This window comes from Carettochelys insculpta, chromosome 1, assembly GCF_033958435.1.
Source record: "Carettochelys insculpta isolate YL-2023 chromosome 1, ASM3395843v1, whole genome shotgun sequence".
In the NCBI taxonomy this organism is placed as follows: Eukaryota; Metazoa; Chordata; order Testudines; family Carettochelyidae; genus Carettochelys; species Carettochelys insculpta.
Window position 1 is genome coordinate 269,503,977 of NC_134137.1, and position 24,531 is coordinate 269,528,507.

At 43.5% G+C, this 24,531-nt stretch overlaps 1 protein-coding gene across 2 annotated transcripts in view; it reads left to right on the forward strand.

Annotated features, from left to right (window-relative positions):
- Positions 1-24,531, forward strand: part of BRAF (B-Raf proto-oncogene, serine/threonine kinase) — a 148,224-nt gene that overhangs the window by 33,771 nt on the left and 89,922 nt on the right. For both annotated transcript variants that reach the window (XM_075007122.1, XM_075007131.1), the window contains exon 3: positions 18,134-18,397. In XM_075007122.1, the coding sequence (XP_074863223.1) occupies positions 18,134-18,397 (264 nt within the window). The remainder of the gene's footprint in view (positions 1-18,133; positions 18,398-24,531) is intronic.

Here is a 24,531-nt window from a genome sequence, read left to right on the forward strand (position 1 = left end):
TTGTCCAAATATTTCTCTCTAACATCAGGGAGAGAGGTATTTGGGGCAGAAAATGCACATTGCTAGAAAATCCAAGAGTAATTTATATAAATGTTATAAATATTATAATACAGGATGCCTGATAAGTAAACTTGCTGAGTGGTGTCGTTATGATCAGTGCAGAATTGGAAGAACTGAGATGGGTTTATATTTGACAAATGACATCTGCGGCTTCAAAATGTAAGGCCATTCACATGGGGAGAGTAAAAAATAGGAATTCTAGACTTGATGGAGTCGAACTGGAAAAAAATGCGAGGGGGGAAAAACTCGAGGAGGATGATACAGAATTGCAAGGTTGAGGTGAGGTGTTCATTGGAAGTGGGGGGTTCAAGTTGCATTTTGTCTAGTGAGAAATACAAACTTGCAACAAATTCACTAATTTAGAACACTGAGCTCAATGAATAGTAAGACTGCATTATTAAATCTGTTTAATTTGTTTGCATTAAAATTAATCAAATGATTACTTTTTAGGAAATTTAGTATAATTTGTTTTATTCCTCCAAAAGTTAATGGAATAACATATATTACATGTAACAGCATAGTTGAAGTTAATTGAAGACTTAAATTGTTAGATTAAAGTCATTAGTTTGTAATTAAGCTTAAAGTGGTGTGTGATTTTTATGGCTAGATGGGATTAGTTCATCAGCTCAGGTAACTCTCAAATTGGACCATTGTGACATCAGTGCAACTAGTCCCCATTCTTTCCTGTACACCTGAGTTGCATGCAGCAGCTTCATATATTGTAATGACTCATTTGTTTTGAGGGAGACTGGCCATTTAGAGAGTTCTTCTGGGTAGGTTATTTGTATCAACTGTCATTGGTCTTTAAAGATTCTGTATTTTCAGATTAGCAAGCTAGTTATCTGCTTCTGCTCTGTTGCATGCTGAGGCACGACTGTGGGCATGAGCACAGTGGGAGCCCTTTAAGTGTGGATGCTGAGATTCTGCTTGCTGCCATGTGTTCATATAGCACTGACTTAAATCCATTGCAGCTTAACAGCCAGATTTGCCATTACACTTATGCTTTGTTCTGCTTTGGTGTATTGCTCTTAACCAATTTTTTTTATTTTAATTTTTTAACAGAGTATTATAAATAACATGATAGTATTCTGTGTGTTTCTTGCTCAGTATTCATAAAACATTTTTTAAAAAATGAAGAAAGTTCTCAAACCAAAACGCTTTTCTCTTAACCTTAACTCCATCACATTATTAAGTGTAAGGACAAAAACATTACAGGGAGGTTATAATTGGATCAGGAAATTCAAATTTAATGTTACACTTAAAATAAATCCAAATTTAAGGCATGAAAAAGCATGTTCATGGCACCCAGGTGCTTCAAGTGGTGCAGACACAATATTAAAACTGATATTTAAACATACAAAAGATGTTTATCTGAGACCAGAAATACAGAATCCGTTGTTCCTTGCATAACATCGTTGCAGGGTAGTGATAAGGTTGTGTTGTTGTGTTAACTGTGTATTTCTGTATCTAAACATGTTAGTAAGTTTTCTTTGGTCGCCTTGTTTGTTTTAGCCTTCTGGAAGAATAGTGGTTGCCTTGTTAGAAGTTGCCATGACACAGTTAGTTTGCGAGTTTAATGTGTCCCAGTATTGGGTATAAAGCAGCCTGACACAAAACAAACTCACACCTTGGTGTTGATTGCAGGGGTGAAAGTACAAAAATGTAGAAAATTTGTTCCACGGTCCAAGTAGAAATGGGATGGTTGCCAAAGTATGGAAGACAAACATTACATTTCAACAAATGTGCATGAGTTAAGCAGAGTCACCAGGAAACTTGATGCAAATAAGAGTCTTAGGAAGGGAGATAAGGGGATACCAATGAGTAAATTACAAGCTGCTCCACAGATATGCATACCATTGCAAAATACACTGAAAATGGAAAAATAATGTGGCTAAGCTGTGCGCTATCATCTTATCTGTTACTCTTGCCCCTACCAGGGTCTTGTCTTCAAACGAGACCTCCTTTGGTTCTCTCAGATAGGTTCTGCTTGTTGTACCCAAAATACACCTTTTCTGTCCATCCACAGAGCTAAAACTCTTGTCCAAGTTTTGATCATATGTGAAAACTACTGCAGTGTCCTTTTCTGTCCTTGACAAAAGGAGTCTTGCCTCGTTCCTATCTATTCAGAGAACTCTGGCAAATATACTTTTCTTAGACCATTAGTTTTACCATGTTGACCCTGTCTTTGTATCTGTTTTCTGTTGAATCTAACATAAGATGCTTCTCTTTGCTTTCAAGGACCTTTGTGGCCTGTCGTCTTAGTTCTTCTTGTCCTCTCATTCACTGTCAGGATGTCTCATAATGACTCTCATAATGCCAGCCTCCATTGCCCACTCATTACATTTTTGAGCTACAACTGGCAGTTGCTGCTGATGCCTTTTGATCCAACACATGACTGCAAAAAAGGGAATGAAAATTTACTTCCACAAAACCAAAACAAAAATTCAGGCTGGATCCAGGCAAACCACGGGCTGTGGGTTCCCCATCCATTCACTAAAGCCTGAATCCTTATCTACAAAAGCAACTTTAAATGCTTTACAATGGAAAACACCAATGCAAGTGAAGTCAGATCCTGCATTAAGATCTTCTAATGCCAGCATTCTCAGTCGTCTTCTCTGCTCTGGATCTGTCTTCCTCCAAACAAACTAAAATTTCACCCAGACTTTCTGACATCTCCAGGCAGATGACCACCTGTGAACAAGCTCAGTGTGGCCAAAAATAAGATCTTTATCTTTCCCTCCTGATACTAGGTGAAAAATATTTTGGTCTGGAACTGCAGAGGATTCGCTGTTCTGTGCTTTGCTTTATAAGTCTAAGAATAGAAAATATCAGGGTGCTATATCAATCATATTTTTCCTGTCATATTTCCAATCTCCTGATGATGTCACTAGACAGGTAGTAATTGATACCAACTCGTCCTCACTCCAGCCTGAACAAGAAAAGGGAAGATGTACTTGGACTAAGCATCCTCTGACACTAATGAGACAATGGAGTTTCCCCAGCACCTCATCTTCCATATACTCACCTGAAATTGAAAAGATGAATAAAAATTGCATTGTTTTGCCTTGGAGGACAGCAGAGGCATTTCTCGAGATTCTGTAGAGCTCTTGGATAACACTTTATTCCACAAGCACTAAATACTTTAATGTCAGAGTACAGTTTTTCTATTCTGAAAGTTGTGGCGAGCCAAGAAGTGCCATTTCCCCGAATGTGCAGTGTATGATTAAGAGTGGAAAAGTCTTTTCTTGAAAAGTGGCTGGTCATACTGCAAGAACCCTAAAGGAAAACTGATTGTTAGAGCTGATATGTGCACTTTTGGAACTTAATTTTTTTCTTCTCCTAGAATCCTCACAATAAGAACTAATGTCACTTTTGACACTATCAAATGACTGATCAGCTACAGCAATTGAAGAGGTGTAATTGGACATTGATGCAAAAGAGACTTGAGGAACGACATAGATAAAATACAGACCTATAAGTCCAAATTTGGTATTAGGAACAATTTCGGCTTTTGATAATGGAGAAACTAAAATGTGTACAGTGCAAGCTTTATCTTTTATTATCCAGGGAACTTGGGATGCCGAATAATAAAACATGCTTGTTGTTTGAGCTGGTGCCAGCAGCGATCTCCAGTTCTGCCTGCCTGGGCTAGGCAGCAGGTGGTTCCCCCTACCTCCCACCCCCACACTATGGACACCCCTCAGCATGCCAGTTATCTGAATGTGCTAGCTATAAGGGTGCTAGATAATTGGGCTTTTACTGTGTATAGGCATAGAGAGGTCAAAAGCAATCAGTCTGGATTTATAACGGAGAGGCCACGCTTAAAAATCCAACTAATTTATTTAAGGAAACGACAGTGAAGGCCAATGAGGTTGAAGCAGTAGACCTAGTCTGTAGAACTGTGCATGGATACAAAATTTGTATCCACATCCATATCTGCAAATATGAGCTGTGTATATGCATCTGTGGTTGTGGATATCCTCCGATATAAAATATATATCTGCAGATTTGCAGGGCTCTGCAAGTTTGTTTACAAAATCCTTTCTCTGCCATTCTTGCATATTGTCACTTATATAGTACAGTAAATATGGGTTCATTTTGTAGATAAAGAATTAATAGAACAATAGTATCATGCCAGAGTATAGTACTTTGTAAACAGTTGCAGATTTTGTAGGGTATTACTGAGGATATTCCAGGGGTCACTTCCAGGCCTCTTCTTTCAAACAATTATGCTAACACTCTGAATCAGTTGCTACAGAAAACCTACTGGCTATGTCTACACTAGCATACTACGTCGAAGTAGCCGATTTCCAAGTTAGGACATTGAAATAGGGTACTTCGACGCGTATCATCTACACGTCCTTCAGGGCTGGTGCCATCGACGTTCAACGTCGAAGTAGCGACAGGGAACATCGAAAGGAGCCGCTCCGGAAGGAAATGCGGAGTGTCCACACACACAAGCGCTCCCTGTCGAAATAAGGGGCCAGCAAAGCCCCAAGCCGCTCCCTTAAAGGGCCCCTCCCAGACACACTTGCCCTGCACAGCACAAGCTCCACAGGGGCCACAACTGGTTGCAGACCCTGTGCATGCAGCACAGACCCCCAGCTGCAGCAGCAGCAGCCAGAAGCCCTGGGCTAAGGGCTGCTGTACACCATGACCATAGAGCCCCGCAGGGGCTGGACAGTGTGTCTCAACCCCTCAGCTGATGGCCGCCATGGGGGACCCTGCTATTGCGAAGTAGCAAGACGCGGATCGTCTACACACGCCCTACTTCGACGTCGAACATTGAAGTAGGGCGCTATTCCCATCTTCGGATGGGAATAGCGATTTCGACGTCTCACTGCCTAACATCAATTTCAACGCCGAAATAGCACACAGTGCGTGTAGACGCAACGCGTGTTATTTCGACGTTGTGCTGGCTACTTCGAAGTAGCCGGCTAGTGTAGACGCACCCACAGTGTAAATATACAGACTGGAGGAAAAGGAGAGGGTTAAACAGTTCTACATCTTTTATTTTTGTTTGGGGGAATTTTCCTTCCCAATTCCAAGTACTTCAAGATAATCTGGAATTAAAAGGATGGAGCTGAGGTTGTCTTTTCAGGTGCCCTAATTTCCCATCTCATTCTCTGGGACTCTCTAAACTTTTGCTTTTCAGCTTTAGGGAATTTTGCCATTAATTTCAAGGGGTCTAGGATTTAGTTTCAGGTTTCTCCATAACTCGTATTGCTTTCAGCACCACCACAGATTTACTTAAAACAATGTTTCTCTGTTGCAAATAGTGTGTAAACTGTAGATCAAGAGTAAGTTTGAAAAGAACTGGGATTGGAGGATACTGGATTATTTTGTATAGCTCCTGGGACTGCCAGGAAAGTACTGTTACGCAGGAGCAGTGGCAAAGTGATGCTGTTGAATAGTAACAGAGAGGTAGCTGTGTTAGTCTGTATTAGAGCAAAACAAAGCAACAGAAATGTAGCACTTTAAAGACTAACAAAATGATTTATTCAATGATACTGCTAAGTTATTCTGTGGTATTCTCCCCTATGGGTGAATGCAGGAGTAAATATCGGACTCCTGTGAATCTGCACCTAACTTAAACCTATGTCCCAACTAATACACTCAACGGGTAAAATGGATGGAGTCAAAACATCAGGCTGTGGCCACACTTGGCCAAAACTTTGAAATGGCCATGCTAATGGCCCAATTGGAGGATACTAATGAGGCACTGAAATGGATATGCAACACTTCATTTAGCATGCTGCCAGCCACAGCATTTTGAAAGTTCCACGTTTCGCTTGTGCGCGGCTCGGCAACATGGGGGTCCTTTTTGAAAGAATCCCGCAGACTTTGAAATCTCCTTATTCTTGTCAGCTGATAGGAATAAGGGGATATTGAAGTCTGTGGGGGCCTTTCAAAAAGGATCCCCATGTAGCCGAACCATGCGCAAGTGAAATGCAGAGCTTTCAAAGTGCTATGGCTGGCAGCATGCTAATGAGGTTCTGAATATTCATTTCAGCGCCTCATTAGTATCCTCTGATTTGGCCATTAGCATGGCCATTTCAAAATGTTTGCCAAGTGTGGCCACAGCCTCAGTGTCTAAAGTTAACAAAATTAATATGATTTTAGACGCCTAAATAAAAAATATCCTGGCTTTAAACAATGTTTGACCCCTGCTGCTCCCATTTAGTTTGGTGGCAATTGGAATTCTCAGTGGCTATAAAATCAGCTCATTTTTATTTAGAACTTGAAGGTCCCGATCAGGAAACTGTGATGTAAACTCTGAATGCTCAGACGCTTGAAGACTCTGATTTGAGCTCTGCCTGCTTAAGATGAGATGTTTCTCATGAAGAGTCACTACTACTAGGCAAAACCCATCTTTTTCCCCTTGGTATTTTCAAATTAAATTTTTTAAATCTTTTCACTTCCTTAGATATTTTATTAGTATCCCTTGGTTTGGATATGGTCTAGGAAAGTGATTTTAAAAGTGAACATTAGAATTTGATTTGTACACTGGTTAATATCACTGCAAAATGTAGATATTCTTCACAAATCTTCTCAAACTATCACCAACAGCAGTGATTCTGGAAGCAGAATTTCCTCGTACTTGTGCAGAATATACTAGTGCATGTTTTATGGCTATATTGAAACAATATCATTTACTTTTAGTAGGTAAGTGTTTAAGTTTGAGGTTGTATTTATTCCTTTTTACTGATGGTGGGGAAAGGGTGGGGTAAGCAGCTATAGTATGATATATGAATGTAAACGTGTGTAAAATTTTGCATATGCTCTCTAATTAGCCTGTTTAAAGGACACAGTAAATGCATTTAGAACACTACAGAAGCTGAAACAGCATTTTCACTTCCTGTATCTCTTCTGTACAGATAAGTGATTTTGCTGTGATGTGTGAGATAACTGCATGAGAGGCAACACTATGGTTAATATGTGGAAACTTTAAACTAGAGGTTTAGCCCTTTAAAGGAAAATCTTGGGGGCAGTGGCAGGGGAGAAAATGGTAATGAGGATAAGAAGTAGAAATTATATTTCAGGTGGAAGTTAGACTCAAACAGCTTGATGGAACTAAATTGAGGAGTCCTGATAATCTCCATCTAACAAATTAGAGGAACTGGTATATTAAATCACAAACCCAATAGAAAGCATTGTTAATTAATTTGTAAATGGGGGTGTCAGGCCCCAGGACTAGTGTTCTCTCTAATTTTTTTCCATCCATGTGTAGAATAAATATTCATGTACACCAAGGCATTTGTCAATATGTGCCACTAAGAGAAACATATGCTGCTGGGGGCCCTCCACTAATCAGCTGGGCAGCACCTGAATCTTTCCTGAGCGGCCACCCAAGTGCTCAGTTTACAGGGAAAGTTGTGCTATTTTTAAGGGGTCGGGGGTGGCAGGTGATTAAGCCAGGAAATTATAACCTGCTAGTTTGAACTCATTTGTAGTCAAGGCCTTAGAACGTATTTTGAAAGAGAAAGTAGTTAAGGACAAGGACGATATAAAATACAACATAATTTTACAAACAATGGGTTGTGCCAGACCAAAGTGATCATCTTTGAGAAGAGAACTGATTTTTTTAGGCTAGTGGTGTCCAGTAGAAGTTCAAGGATCACCACAGGTCCCCTCCTTCTCTCCCAGAGCCGGGCACACAACCCTGCCCCGTGCAGACTGCTGGAGACTCACAAGAGCTGCTGCCACGACAGCCGCACTGCTGCAGGAGCTGCAGGAGGAGATGCTGCCGCTGCCACCGTGAGCTTGTCCCACCAGGTGGTGGGGCACGTGTGCAGAGCGAGCAGAGGACACTCCACATGTGCGGCTGTAAGGAGATGCATTTCACCACACCTTGGTTCCAGTTCACCACATGTGGTAAAGCAGCAGGTGTATTGGACACCGTGGTTTTAGACAAAGGAAATGCAGAAGATTTGATCTGCCTGGATTTCAGTAACGCATTTGATACAGTTCCATTTGAGAAATTATTAGTTAAGTTAGAGAAGATGGAGATTAATATGAGAATTGAAAGGTGGATAAGGAACTGGTTAAAGGGGATACAGCGTTGAGTAATACAGAAGCGTGAGCTGTTAGGCTGGAGTGGGGGTACTAGTGGAGTTTCATGGAGATGGGTCTTGGGGACTACTGATTTAACATTTTTATGAGTGACTTTGGCACAAAAAGTGGGAATGTCTTAATACTTTCAGATGAGAAAATCTGGGAGATATTGCCAGTATGGAGAAGCACTGGAATGTCGTACAAGAAGATCAGGAGAGATGAAATTGGAGGGATGAAATTCAGTAGTGCAAAGTCAAGCACTTAGGAACTAACAATAAGAATTATGCTAGGCATTGTACAAATAGTATTATATACTGTCCTTGGGCCAAAGACCTTACAGTTGAAATTGACAGGACATCCACAGAGGAAAGGGCTGTAACAAAAAAGCAGAATGACAGATGTTAATTCCATAGCTCTTTAAAAAAGTTATTTTCTGCAGTAGGGTTTTGTTAGGAGGAGAGTCTCTAAATGGAAACATGTTACTAAAGAGAATTATGGTGGTCTTGGGGAGGAGAGGGTAGTGAAGGAAGGAGGGTGAGCATAGAGAACAGATAAAGGCTCAAGTGAAGTTTGTGAGAGTGCGAGCTGATATAAATAGACAGTCAGTAAAGAGGACTACCCAGATTAGACTTCTTTTGAATGGTTTTTTTCAATGACATCTTTAGTGTTAACCAGTCCATTCTCCAGTGACTGCTGAGGATGCTTCATGCATATGTTCCTGCTGGCTGGAATTTCTGTTCTGTGACTTTCATATTATGGTAAATGTAGAGAAAATATTGTAGAACATTGGGTAGAAAAAATTTAGTTTTAGCAATACTTTGTGCATATGTAATTCCTTCCAGCCAATGGCCTAAGGCACTTTGCAAGCACATTTGCTCCTAAGCAATGGGTATTGATGTTTCTGTCATAACTAGACTAGATTACTGAAATGCCTTGTGGCTTGGCTTGCATAATAAGGCTTTCCACAAACGCCATCTGCTGCAGAACACAATTTCCAGATTCTTTGTGAAACGTGGGTGATCTGAACAGGCTTCATCAGCTCCAGTTGTTGTTTAAGCATAAAGGCTTTAAGAACTGCAGTGTTTAACCTCCAAGAGCTGCATGTCCTCAATCCTGAACATTTTTGTGTTCTAAGTTTATTTTCTTCCTCGAGTGTCCCTGTGGGTGCTCCACAATAGGTGTCAGGCTCGCCCTGGCGCCGCAGATCAGATCTTTCCAGCAGTTTCTGCCGGACCGCGCATGCGCTGGCGTGCGCCACGCCCTTGCGCGCTCCCGGCCACGTGCGCGATCCGGTCCCCTCCAGTTCCTTCTTAACCGCCATCGGCTGCAGACGGAATCCGCTCAGGCTGCGGCCAGAGTCAGCGTATTTAATGTTTTAAGTGTATATAGAGTTTCTTTTCAGTCTTTCAGTCTTTGTTAGCTTGTTATTTTTCTTATTGCGGAAAAAAAAAAACCAAGTATATAAAAGCCTTAGTAACAAGAGGAGCAGCGGAGGCCCGGGGATGTAAGGCCATTAGGCCTCCTGCCGCGGCAGGCTAGGTCTGAGAGGGGAACATGCACAGAGAAGGTGCTAAGTACCCTATTAACAACTCAGACTCACCGCAATGTCCTCTTCAGGATTCAAGAAGTGAGAGTCATGCTGCGAAGCTGTGCCGGCCTCCGATGGGCATAGTCAGTGTATTAGGTGCCTGGGGGAATCTCACGTCACCCAAAAATGCTCCTTCTGCGCAAAGCTCACGGCTAGAGCAAGGAAGGACAGAGAAATGCGGCTGAAAATGCTGCTCTTTGACAAGGCCCTCCAGCCAGACGTACCGGAGCGGCCCCAACAAGAGGGACCCGCAGGGGCCCATAAAAGGAAGGCGGCTTCCCTCACCCCATCAGTGCAGAAATGGAGGAAAATCTCGCCAACCCGATCCCTGCCGGCAGCCACAGCGAGCAGGACGGGTGCAGCACATAGTCCCCAGCTGCAATCATAGACGAGCGGTGGCGGCGCGAAAGCGCACGTGGCAGAGGCTGAGCCTCCGATAATCAAACAGCTGGCCCGCACCGCAGACAGAGCGGCGGCCAGGCAAGCGCCGGAACCAGCAGCACCGTAGCTAGCGGCACAGACCCCCGGGGCGCCGACGGTGCAGAGCTCGCAGGCACGCGGCCTGCAGGCGCCGGGGGAGACCACCCGTGTGGCACCGCAAGGAAGCGTGCCGAGCGCGGCGCCGACAGCGGGGCCGAGATCCCTGGCGCAGAAAGGGGCGGAGTCAGTCCCACAGGGGAGGGGAAAGGCAGCAGAGAGAACCCGGCACCGCAGCCCCTCTCCAGACAGGGCTGCAGGGCTGCTCTCTCTAAGCCCTCCCTTTATGCTGTGAACTCCAACAAGGAGGCAGGGGTCTCCCCCAGTCTACCCTGAGCCTCCCTCCCCGTTCCTCCAGCCAGCCTCACCATGGCTCGGGCCACCCTCGCCTTTTCTGGGATTTGACCCCCTGGAGTAATATCACAAATCAGTCTCACCATTGTCTCAATCACCCAGGTGATCTCGCTCCCCCAGACGCTGGGGGTATGCGCCTCAAGAGTGGTCCAGGTCTCCATCCCAGGAACCGTGCCCGTGTTGCCATGGTTGCCCCTATCATGCAGGGCATAGACGCCATAGGCATACCCCCAGGGACAGGTCCCCTCAGACAGTTCACTATCCCTGAGGGCAATCGCGGACGGGGACGGAAACGCGAGTATCTCAGGGGGAGTTGATTCTGGAACCCCAAGATTTCCCCTTGCAAGCCTCCAGCGAGAAGATGTATCACCGTCCACAGGACCCAGAGGGATCCAGAGAGGCTTACCCTAGTGGTTCCTCTCTATCCTCCCCCAACGAGGCTACGGCGCCAGGGGACGTCCACGCCCCGGACGATCTCAAACAGTTCCAAGAGCTGTTTAAAAGGGTGGCCTTTACGCAAGGCATCCAAACAGCAGAGGTGCAGGAGAAGCACCATAAGCTCCTCAAAAACCTGAGACCTCCGGCCTCTTCCAAAATAGCTGTTCCACTCAACGAAGCAATTATGGAGTCCGCTACCATGATATGGCAGACCCCTGCGCCCGCTCCGCCTATAAACAAGAGAGCGGATAAGAAATACTTCGTCCCGGCGAAGGGCATGGAGTTCCTGTTCAGTCACCCACAACCAAATTCTCTGGTGGTGGAATAGTCTCAACAGAGGTCGAAAACTTCTCGGTACAAGACGGGGGAACGGACAAAGATGCCAAGAAGCTAGAGTTATTCGGCAGAAAGGTCTACTCCTCCTCTACCCTACTGTTGAGAGTGGCAAATTGCAGCACATTTAGCGAACCATAACTTTTGACAATTACTCCAGGCTGACTTCCCTCATGGACTTGCTTCCAGAGGATAAGAAGCCGGTGCTGAAGGCCATCGTGCAGGAAGGCTATGCAGCCTCGAGGACAGGAGTTCAGATCGCCCTGGACGTAGCAGATACGGCGGCATGCTCAACAGCTATGGCAGTAGTCATGCACAGGGAATCCTGGCTTCAGACATCGGGTATCCCGAGGGATCTGCAGGCGAAGATCGTTGATCTCCCCTTTGACACACAGAAGTTGTTTGCTGAATCAACTGATTCGGTCCTTCATTCCAGTAAGGACTCAAGGGCTACTCTCAGAACCTTGGAGATTTATATCCCTCCATACAGGAAGAAAAAGTATTACCCTCAGCAAAAATGATACCCGTATCAACCCCAGTGTGCTCACTACCAAAGGGGCTACGAGCAAGGGCGGCATCAACAGCACCAACAGTACAGAACTCCCAGGCGACGTTCCCAACAGAGCCGTGCCTCCTCGGGGCAGGGCCAAAGGCCACAAGTTTGACAGACAGATCGAGGGCTGCACTATCATTACCATCGTGCAATGTCACCCAAAGCTAATGTTCCATCATCGCCTCCGACCATTCTGCGCCCAGTGGCGAAAGATCACCACAGACAAATGGGTACTGGAGATCATAGCCACGGGTTATGTGATCCCCTTCCAGTCGCTCCCACCGCCACCACCTCCACCGAGGCCCCATCTAAAGGACGCCTCCCACGAAGCGAGACTCAAGCAGGAGGTGAACCATCTTATGCTTATGGGGCAGTGGAAAGAGTGCCGGAGCGACTCCAAGGGAAAGGGTTCTATTCAAGATACTTCCTTACAGAGAAGAAAACAAAACCGGGAGGCTGGAGACCCATCCTAGATCTTCGATGCCTCAATCGGTACTTGCGCAAAGAACGCTTTCGGATGATCACAGTCGCCTCTATACTTACGGCACTGGACGATGGAAATTGGTTCGCGGCCCTTGACTTACAAGACGCGTATTTCCATATAACAATCTACCCGACTCACAGACATTTTCTCCGGTTTATGGTCGGCAAAGAACATTTCCAATACAAGGTTCTGCCGTTCGGTCTCTCCTCGGCCCCCAGAGTATTTACTAAGACCCTGGCAGTGGTGTCAGCCTACCTGCACAGACAGGGGGTGTTTATATTCCCGTATCTGGATGACTGCCTACTGAAAGGGGCCTCGAAGGAAGAGGTACTATGCATGATATGCATTACAGCAGGCACGTTCTCTTCACTGGGCCTGGTCATCAACCTTGTGAAGTCAAAGATCGACCCCACACAGGACATAGAGTTCATAGGGGCACGCATAAACTCCATCACAGCAAGGGTTTATCTACCAGATGCCCGCTTTCGCGCCATTGGTTCCCTCGTACAAGTCATCACCTTCAGCCCCACCCTGCCGGTTCTAACGTGCTTACAGCTGCTAGGCCATATGGCAGCAGCAACGTTCGTAGTACAGAACGCCAGATTGCATATGCACAGCATGCAGCACTGGCTGGCGAGCATCTACAAACCGGCATCCCACACCGTCCGCAGGGTGGTGTCGCCCACGACAGAGGTGCGCAGATCCCTGCAATGGTGGGTGAACCCCAAGAACATGCTAACAGGGGTACCCTTTCATCAACCACAAATATCTATCTTTCTCACCACCGATGCCTCCCACATAGGGTGGGGAGCACACATGGGCGAAAAGGTGACGCAGGGACTGTGGTCTCCTATGGAACAGTCGCTGCACATAAATATACTGGAGCTCAGAGCAGTTTTCAACGCCTGCAAACACTTTCGAGACCATATACAAGGCAAAGTAGTCGGGATCAATACAGATAATAACTCCACCATGTTTTATATAAATCGGCAAGGAGGAGCTCGGTCCCGTGCCTTATGTGCGGAAGCAGTCTGACTGTGGACCTGGTGCATCGCCAACAGTATAACTTTGAAAGCCTCGTGTTTACCAGGCGCTCACAACGTGCAGGCAGACCAGTTGAGCAGGCACTTCGCACTCACACACGAGTGGCAGATCTGTTCCGATCTGCTACGGCCAGTTTTTCAGGCATGGGGGTTTCCCCAGATAGACCTGTTTGCCACTCATCGCAACAGGAAGTGCCCACAATACTGCTCCAGGGCAGGACTGGGACGGGGGTTCCTGGGGGACGCATTCGCGATCTCGTGGAAGGGCCCCCTGCTCTACGCATTTCCTCCCACAGTGCTCATCCACAAGGTCCTGCAGAAAGCCAGGAGAGAGAGAGCCCACATGATCCTAGTAGTCCCAATTTGGGATTGACAGCAATGGTTCCCCTTACTCCTGTGCATGTTGGACCGCCCAACATTTTCTCTAAAATATATACAGATGTAGATGATGGAGATTCCACAACCTCCCTAGGCAATTTATTCCAGTGTTTAACCACCCTGACAGTTAGGAAGTAGTTCCTAATGTCCAACCAAAACCATCTTTGTTGCAATTTAAGCCAGGGATGCATTGATTTAATGTAGTGCCAAGAAAATAAATGCAGAAAGTGAAATGTGCAGGATCGAGGGCATGCAGCGCTTGAAGATTAAAAACTGCAGTTTTTAAAGTGTTTATGCTTAACCAGCAATTAGAGTTGATGAAGCATGTTCAGGTCACCCCCTTTTCACAAGGAATCTGAAAACTGTCTTCTCACCAGCTGGTAGAAACAAAGGAAGGAGCAGAAATAAATGGTGACTTTTAAGGCCTTGTTTTTCACAACTTTCCATTGCAGTGAATTCTCTAACAGATGTTTAACATAGGTGAACTTTTCTGTTGTAATAATTGTATATCTCAAATTAAGTGTAGTAGGAGGATTTTGTGGTTTGTGTTTTTCTGTTCTCTTGTTTCTGCCCCCCTGTATGGTGCAGCCTTGCAGTTAGTCAAAACCCATATGTCTCAAACAATTTGCCTTGTCAAAATGAAATTAAATCAAAAATGTTCTGGTAAGCTCTCTGTTTTGCTATTGCTTCCTGATGATGAAAATGGATTGACTTTTTAAAACAAGCTGCTGAAATCCAGTCATGGGCAGAATATTCGGCCAACTCTGTCTTCCTCAAAACACAGTGAAGATATGCTGTAAGATTTTAGTTATGGTAAACCCTCAATTTAACAGACCCTGACATAGCAGACTTTGGAAATAAAGGACGCTGTCTGCCAGCCCTCCTGATTCCCTTCTCTCCCCCCCCCCGCCCCCCCCCAAAAAAAAAAGAAGCCAGAGACTCTCCATAGCCATTGGAGGAAATGCTGGAGCATCTGGGGCCACCAGGGCCAGAGAAGCCGGGTGGGGCTGTGGCAGGGTGCAGGAGCTCTCCTCCCCAAGCCCGGTGTGCTTGCAGCATGTTGGCACCTAGCTGCCACTGCTTACAATGGTGCTGAGCAGTAGCCATGATGTTGGAGGCTGCTGCTTGTTGGCAGGCTGGGGGTGGCTATGTTCTACCTTCACGTGAGCAGCTTGGAGCTGGGGGCTGCAGGAGGTGGAAGGAGCCAGGGCAGCATTCAGCTCCTTTCCTGGTAACTGGGAGAGGGAGCTGGAGGTGTGAGGGGAAGAGTGGGGCAGGATGTAGGGTCAGGAAGGGAAGAAGGGGACAGAGGACATGAATTAGTGATGGGGTGGGAAGGTCAGTGCGTCATCATACAGTATAACCATTTGGATATAATGGGCTTTCGGCATTAATGGACACCCCTTGCCCCCATTAGGCCGTAAAATTGAGGGTTTACTGTTTATAAAATGTTTTTTTTCAGTAGCGAAATCAACCTGTACAAGCAAAAGAGAGAGAGCAGAAATCAGCTTTGACCATTAAAGTCTTATCTAGACTGTAAATGGTTTCTTTGTCCCTAGTCATGTGACATGTTTTTGCTGTTTCTTCCATCTCTGTGACTAACCCACTGAAAAGTATAACAGGCCCTGTTCCCATTAATTAAGGAGTTTTTTCCATTGACTTCCATGAGAAGGAGCCCAAAGTTAATTTACCAAAGTCTGTCTGTCACTTATATTTCATAGATGAGTTATTTGAATGTAGCTTGGTTTTGCAATAATAATGCCTTAGGTTGCCAAAATAAACATTCTGCATATTTTTAACAGTATGTGTAATTTTGTCCAGGAACCTAAGTTAAGCTCACAAATATCTTGCAACAATGTGATACTGCATGTATTACAAAACATTATTTGAGCTAATGTTGTTTGTTTAAAAAAAAAAAAAGGAAGTAAGGGTAGATTTGAAAAAGTACATTGGCAAAACTGTAGTAGAAACTTGTGGTGTCTAAAATTAATTTGACTTCAGATAATTCACTGTGTATAACTCTCTTACTGGAATGACATATGGAAAAATGTTCCGCTTTCCTGGAAATAGGAAAGGAACTTGTATTTAAAGCTCATCTTCTATAGACGCAGCCATGTTCTGCTCTCGGTTACACCTGGGTAAATCTGGAGTAACAGTTTTTGACAATGAAGTATAATGTAGGGAAGAACTTGGTGTCCATTTGTGAAGTGCTTGACCACTTTCCAGTTTATAAAGAGTATATCACGTCCTTTTTAGTTTTTCTGGGTTCTCTTTCAGATTTAATAGTATTTCCCAGGTTTTCTTCTTAACCCCACAATGAATATGTAATTCTTTTTCAGTCCAGTCACACAGAAATGATGTCACAAATTAAGAACACATCTCCATCCTGAACAGTTGGTAAAGGCTGATAATGAGAAAGGAGAAGACTGCTTGCTCAGCAAATGCAGAGTAGTTAGCTGAATCTTCAAATGCACTAAGATGGAGGAATACAAAAATGACAAGCATAGTGCTTCTGATAGCCCTGTTGAAAGTGTTAATTTTCATCACTTTAATTGCAAATGACTTCTCTGTATGCGAACATTGGACTTGCATCTTCTAAATGTTCTGTTCAGTTTTAAGATGTTCATCATAAAATTAAAGTAAGCACATTAAAATATTTATCAAATACAACTGGAAGACATTTGTAGCTAGAAAACATTGTATATGAAAATCATGAGAAAAACAAATGGATTCAAGTGAGAAACATTTTAAAATTTCCACCACAAGCAAGCTCTTTGAATAGTCAAGGTAGGCAGTATGCACTGTGACATCAGTCTTGACTTCTTGTGTGGAGGGCAGAGATGGAAACTTTGGTCCTTTTCAGTTTATTTAGATGGCAAAGCCTTGGGGGCAGAGATTTTTATCAGTATGTCTGTAAAATGCTGAGCATGCATTTGTGTATACTTTTTAAAACTTTTTCAAACTCAGAGATCCATTACAATTAATCTGAACGTTTAGTGTTAGTATTAACTAAAACACCCAACTGAAACACTTTTGGTGAGTTGTGTGTTGAGTTTAACATTCTAGTTGCAGATAAAGCTATGTTATTTAAGAGTATATATTATAGTTAAAAAATTAGTCTGATTTCAGGGTTTCATATGTTCTGAGTATGTCTTGTCTTCATGAGGCTGTAAAATGCACAGTATAGCAATTTTTTTGGTGTGTGTGTGTGTGTTATGGCTAGACTAAAAACATCTATTCAAAGCATAGTGTTCTGGTTTTCAGGTAAGGGACATGGACAGATAGCTTGGATGCAAATTTTCAGATAGCTTTAATTATTTGGTGTGAAATGTATTATGTTCAAAATACGTAATTCATCACAGTTACAAAATACTGTCTTTAAAAAAAGTTTTACATCCTGGCATTTGTCCTGCTGAAAAGCCCTCCAATTTGAGTGCAGTTTCCAACTAAAACTGTTTTAAGAGCTGTACTGACATCCTTGATAGTGTTAAGTGGGGAGGGTTGACCAGGAGTAAACAGGCTGGTTTGTTAGCCATCAGTGCTCACGCTGCAGGAGCATAACAGTGTAGAGTGAAAATAAGAACTATATTTGTAATTGGTTGACACTTGAAAAAGAGAGAGAATCTTGTTTAATTTAGTACACTACTAGTCTTTGGAAACTGGGCTTCACACTTTTAATCCGCATTTATTAGCAACTTTTCAACTTGTATATTTTTTCTGTGATGAAATAATAAAATATACAAGAAATGAAAACATCTGTTTCTCCTTCATTCTTGCACTATACACCTATGTCTACGCTAGAAGCATCTGTCTACAGAAGTTACTCTTGGAAGAGATGTCTTGACAGATCATGTCTACACATAAAAGTGGATTGATATTTTAATCCACTCTGTTGACAAAAGGGCCTCACGGAGCGTCTATACAGCTTTTCCTCAGAAAACAGAATATATTTTGTGTGTAGATGCTCCGAGTTTTGTCGACAAAACCCCCTAGTGTAGACGTAGCCTACATGTTTGGTTCTGATTCTAGCTGGCTAGTGAGTGAAGTAAGCAGTAAACTTTGTTAATAGCTTTTTACTTAAGTTAGATGTTTCAAATGCAGCAGTTATCTTCAGAGCATCTTGTGAGCATTTACTTTTGGAGTTGATAATCGTGGTTTTTGTATCCCATCAAAAGATGAAATACTAGGTCAATATCAACTTGTCTTAACAAATTAATAACAATCCTGTATGTCTTGTGTCCTGTCCTAGAAATCATCAGGCCTAATTTTGTGTAAGTTCTATCTTCTGTAATGGCTACAAGTTCACACTTAGAGCGACTTATGCATTCAATATGCTAACTGATTTTAAATAACCTTTTTCCTCTCTGCAGGCCTATGAAGAATACACCAGCAAGCTAGATGCTCTGCAACAAAGAGAACAGCAGTTATTAGAATCCATGGGAAATGGAACTGATTTCTCTGTCTCCAGCTCTGCTTCAACAGACACAGTTACATCATCTTCCTCCTCTAGTCTCTCTGTAGCACCTTCATCCCTTTCAGTTTATCAGAACCCCACAGATGTGTCACGGAATAATCCCAAGTCTCCACAAAAACCTATTGTTAGAGTCTTCCTACCCAACAAACAGAGGACAGTGGTGAGTCAGCCCTGAATACGGCCTCTAACCTTTAGTTTTTTGTGCATGTCCCCCTCTTTTCAGGTCTGAATCGAACTTGGAAGCAAAAAAAGTATCAGACGTATGAGAGCAAAAAGTGTAATGCAGTTCTTATGTTCTGCTAAAGTCTGTCAGCTATTTAAACTTTGGTACATATACTGCTTTGTGCAGCATTAATACTGAGGAGATTGATCTGTCGTGCAAAAAAAGGGGCAAAACTTTAACTTCAAGAGTGATACACAAATGGATGCTTGGAATAGTTTTCAATAATTAAATATGTCAGTGAAGCAGTCAGCGTAGCTTTTCTTAGACTTAGTTTTGAGAACTTCTGTTTTATTGTACATTTTGGGTTGGAAGATTAGTATTATATTTCTGTGTAATGTGTATTGCAGGTAAACATTTGGTTTCTGTACTGTGGTCTCCTGAAGTGCTGGTCGTTTTCAAGCAGATGGAAGTCACACAGTTGGTTCTTTGCTTCCAGTTACCTGTACAGGGCATTCCAGGCTCTTCATTATTAGAGCAGTCTTGGCACCAGTGAAGGCAGGAAGGGAGCAGGAAAGAAACAAGATAGTTGAGCCAGCCTTTTGTGCATCAACTTGTGGCTGTTGCTGAATAGGAGGAGGAGGAGTAGGTGACGAACTGGCTATCCTGAGATGATAGCTGCCTGGACCTGCCAATGTAACTGGAATTGCTTCTGGTAGCAAAATAGCCAGGAGAGTAGAAAACAAGTAGCCGGGTTGTAGCACCAAGAGAGAGGAGGGCCAGGCATCAGGGAAGCATATGTATGCGATACAGAGGAACAAAGTAGATCGAGGGGACAATAAATGCAGGGCAAATGTACATAGTTCGTTAAGGGGCAATTGTCAACTTAAATTTCAAACAGAAGGTTGACTTTTTTTCAATTTAAACTTTAGTTAGAAGATATGTAGAGTTATAGCTGTATCAGTCACAGGATATTAGAGAGAAGGTTGAGAGTTTTTTATTGGACCAACTTCTGTTGGTGAAAGAAAGAAGCTTTCCAGTTGTGTAGTTCCAAATCTTGTCTCTTTCACCAACAGAGGCTGGTCCAATTAAAAAAAACAAACAAAAAAAACCCCCAAACACATTGTCCCTCTAATAGTTAAAGTACCAGCTAAATGAGCAGTTTCCAAGCTTTTTACAAAGGTGACCCATCCAGCTGCATTTTGTCTTTTTTTGGGAACCCACCAGTATCCTGCTTGGTTCCCTCCAATTCCCTTTCTCTTACTCTCCCAGTCTCATCCCTCCCTGAAACAGTAGTTGGTCATTCTCTCCCCATGACCAGGTGGGCCACCATCTTTCCCAGGCTTCTGACTATTCACTGTCTCAGACTGCTTCCTCCGTGCTGCTGTATAATCCCACTCCTCATACTGCTGCCCTCCTGCCCAGGAGAAGTGAAAGCCAGTGTAGGGAGAGGACAACTTTGGTTGGTCAGGGACCTACTATTTGGGAAAATGTGCAAAATTAAAGAAATGTTTTATGTATTTTTGAACTGTTTTACTGTTGTGCCTTTTACAGTGTTTTGCATTTAGTCAGTTTTCCCACTTTTTGTGGGAATTCTTGTGCACCAGCAGTGTAGGAATACTTTAAAAATTGGAAAATATAATTGCAATGCCACAAAAATTACATGGGGACTCCAACAGCTTTTAGTATCTGAAACTGTTTTTAACTTTTTGAATTGACTGTTTAATGCTTTAAAAAAAAAAAACCTACAAGAATATGGGCTGCATTAAGGATCTAAAGAAATATTCTGTGAGTAGTATTTTTTTAAAAATATTTTTACCCCAGTTGCTGTAGTTGCCATGAACATTGTGATTAACCACAAGGAGGTCCAAGAGAAAAGGTATCCAAAATCCAGTCCATACTGTGAGAGAGTTTGAGGACATCTGAAAGTGTGCATTTGGTTGGTATTTAAAAAACTTTGGAAAAGAGCCCAAAAGAGTGTTAGTAAACAGTACTAATGACGTTATAATATTGCCATTCTTACTGAAAGAGTACACTTCCCCCAAAAGTGAAAATGGGGGAATACCCATTAATGAGGGATGAGTTATAAATCTGTTCAAGACCTCTTTGAACTAAGCTGATTAATGTACTGTTATAAACAGGTGATCACATTTTATTTCTGTATTAAAAAAAAAAAAAAAAGTACATGTACAAAAGTATATATGTTCTGGCCATCTCTGCCCATTCCTAGCCCGCAGTTACTCATGCAGCTCAGCAACACTTTCTACGCAGCTTACTAGTGGAATGGAAATATATTTCTTTACTTTGAGATTTGAATAAAAATGAGTTTACTGTTCATGAGAGCTGCTGGACTGGTAACTGGTGAATTAAGTTCTTGTCTATAAAATGTGCAGCAGATACAATTACAGTATAAGCTTCACCCACCACAGTCATTTTCAAAGATGAAGGTAGTTACTCCTGTTCAGTCCTGCATGGATCATCTGAAACCATCAACAAGATGCCAATTGATGGCAGTTATGAATATGGCTTTTGTAACTTACATATTTGTTTATTGGGAACTGGATGAACACCAGAAGCTCGGTTTTTAAATCACTCAGCATACATGAGCCAGAATACAACCAGTGACTTAGAAGCAAAATATTTTATATCTTGTTGTCCAAAATCCAGATCCAGTCTCAGACTTTTAACAGCAGAAGGCATAATCATGATCACTTACTTTGGCCTCCTGTACACTAAAGGCCACAGAATATTACATGCCCACTCTTTTAATAGACGCCTGACTTCTGGCTGAGTTTCTGAAGTTCTTAAATTGTGATTTAAAGCAGGGGTGGGGAATGTGCAGTCCGGATCCGGATGTCTGCTTGCCTGGATCCCCTCTGTGCCCCAGCATCTAGCCTGTTGTGTGGCGAGAGGTGGAGTCCTGAGCTGAACAGGCCGTATCAGACAAGCTGCTGCTGGATTTCAGCCCCTGGGCTCTGTCCAGGGAGGCAGGGCATGATTGTGGGGAGAGAAATGGCTCTGAACTCTGCATGCCCCTGCTGTTCCTCTCCCTCTGCCATCTCCCCTCCAGCAGTGGGAATGGTAGGAGCTGTCTGCAGAGAGACCTCTTTGCCACTCTGGACAGAATTCTGTCTTGGGGGTGGGGAAGATATTGCCTGGCAGTGGTGAGAGAATACACTCACTGGACAGGCTTTGCTCCTGTTACTGCCCTTTCCCCAGCTGTGGGAGGGGCCAGAAATGCCATGGGGAAGTAAGTGCTCCCACCCCCTTCTTCCCAGGATCCCTCCTGCGTTTGCACCCCCTATGTAGACCCCCAGCCTCATAGGAGCATAGGGCTAGAAGGGACCTCAAGAGGTCATCTAGTCCAGCCCCCTGCCCCAAGCAGGATCAACTCCAACTAAATAATCCCAGCCAGGACTGTGTCAAGATGGGACTTAAAAACCTCTAGGGATGAAGAATCCGCCACCTCCCTAGGCAACACATTCCAGTGATTCACCACCCTCCTGGTGAAGTAGTTTTTCGTCATATCCAGCCTGCACCTCTCCCTCTTCAACTTCAGACCATTGCTCCTTGTTCCGCTGACACCACTGAGAACAGTTTCTCACCATCCTCTTTAGAGCTCCCCTTCAGGATGTTGAAGGCTGCTATGAAATCATTCCTTAGTCTTCTCTACTGCAAACTAAACAAACGCAAATCCCTCAGCCTCCCCTCATAGGTCTTGTGCTCCAGCCCCTGAATCATTTTTTTTGCCCTCCGCTGAACCTGCTCCAGCACATCCACATACTTTTGCCCCCCCTCCCCCCGCCCCATAAAAAACTGGACACAGTATTCCAGATGCGGCTTCACTAGTGCCGAATAGAGGGGAACAACCACTTCTCTAGATCTACACCTCCACCCTGTTCCTGCATCCCTTCCTGCCCATACATCCACCTTCAGCCTGTTCCTATGCTCTCTACTACCCAGACCCCTCACCATTTCCCCCAGCCCACTTACTTAACTTACCTCGCACTCCTGCACTCTCCCTCCCATGCCTGCTCCTCAGCAGCCCCCTCCCACACACCCAACCCTGAACCCCCATTTTTGGTACCACCCTGCGACTAGAGAATTAATCTAGCCTGGGAGAGAGCCTGGACCTCAGCACCCCCTCCCGCTTTCTCTACCCTCTTACCCATGGTGCTGGAGAGTGAGAGTAGTGGGATGTATAAATTAGGGTTTTGTGGGGTTTGTTGCTTCTTTCTTTTATGTGGCCCATGACTGATTTTTTTTCCATTGGGCCCCCCCAACCCAGAAGAGGTTCCCCACCTCTGATTTAAAGACTTCAAATTAGTAAGAATCCACCATTTATACTAATTTAAACCTGCAAGTGACTTGTGCTCCATTCTGCAGAGGCAAGCAAAAAAAAAACACCTTAGGATCTCAGCCAGTCTGACCTGGGGGGAAAATTCCTGTCTGACCCAAATATGGTGATCAGGTAGGTCATGGCCACATGGTTTAAGGTCCATCAGCCAGATGCCTCAGAAGGAATCCTCTGAAGTAACTCAAGCTTTCCCTCCTACCTATTGTCCCATCACTGGCTGTTGAAAATTTGTTGCTGGTGGTCACAGATCAGCCACCTGCTATTGTAGGCAATCTTATCATACCATCCTCTCCATAAATTTTATCAAGCTTAGTCTAGAAGCTATTTCAGTTTCTTTGCCCACATTGCTTCCCTTGGAATGCTGTTTCCAAACTTCACTCCTCTGATGTGTGTTCCCAGTAAGCTAAGTGCTTGCATGGCCACCCAGGAGAGATTCAGGTGCCGCCCAGATGTTTGGCCGTGCCCACAGCGGGCAGCTATGTGTTTCTGTTGGTGCTACATAACTACTTATGCTTCAGTGCACGTAGTGTATTCTGCATGTGAATGGAAAAAATTATAGGTAACATTGCCTCTGGTTAGAAATTTACACTTAAATTGTTGACAGGCAGTTTATATCCATTTGTTCTTGTGTCCATATTGGCACTTAACTTGAACTCCTCTCCCTCCAAAATATTTCTCTCTCTTGCATATTTATAGGGAGCAATTCTGTCTGCCCTCAGCCTTCTTGTGGCTAGGCTAAACAAACCAAGTTCTCTGAGTCTCTGCTCATAGAGCTGGTTTTCCATTCCTCAGATCATCCTATAGTGCTTCTTTGTACTTGTTGCACTTTGAATTCACCTTTCTTAAACATGAGACATGGGAATGGTGCACACTATTCCAGATGCAGTTTTACCAATACCTTGTGTAACAGCACTAACACTTCCCTGTGTCTCCTAGAAATACATTTTCCAGTGCATTCTAAGATTGCCCTTGTCTTTCTCACAGCCTTTTTCAATTCTTCCTGTTCCTCCAGAAACTGGTGGTATGAGAATTTAATTAATGCTTTGTGATGTATGAAACGTAGACCTAAAGAAAGTCCTGTCAAGGAATAAATCCCTTTTATTAACGCACCCCTGGAATAAACTTGTTTGTTTTTTCAGCTGTTGCCTTGTCATCTATACCCTATTTACACATTTTACAGTATTTTATGTTCCAGACTTCTTGATAATTTCAAATGGCTGTCCTTTTAAGTAAAAAGAAGCTGCCACAAAAAGAGATGCTATCCTTCAAACGTGTATCATCTTAAAACAAGGGTTTAGGGTTTCACCTATTCAGACTTGGGCCACTGACTGCTTTAAGTACCCGTTTCTTGCAGCATGCCAAAACTAGAAATTTGTCCTTTGTGTCACTTGAATAGCAGGGATTCACAACTCTCTGACATAAATCATTTGTTTTCTATCGCAGTGTATTAAGAAAATGGACTTAAATAATTCAATGATAAACTAATTTAGAGAAATATTTAGTTAATGTATATTAGTTATGTTGTAACTCCACGAAATGAACAGAGTAAACAAAATCAGCTTTTACAATTTTTCTCTGTTAGTTTTGTGCAGTTGGTTGTCTACCCTTTTAAAAAAGGGATTAGAAAACCCAGTGTCTTTTTCTCTTCAGTGTTTGACAAACAAAGGCTTGACCAAAAAAAAAAAAAAAAAGTATGTACACAAACTGAATATTTGGTACTACTTCCTCTCCACTGCTATGCCCCCTGCAATTTGAAAGAATAAAACAGTAGTGCACT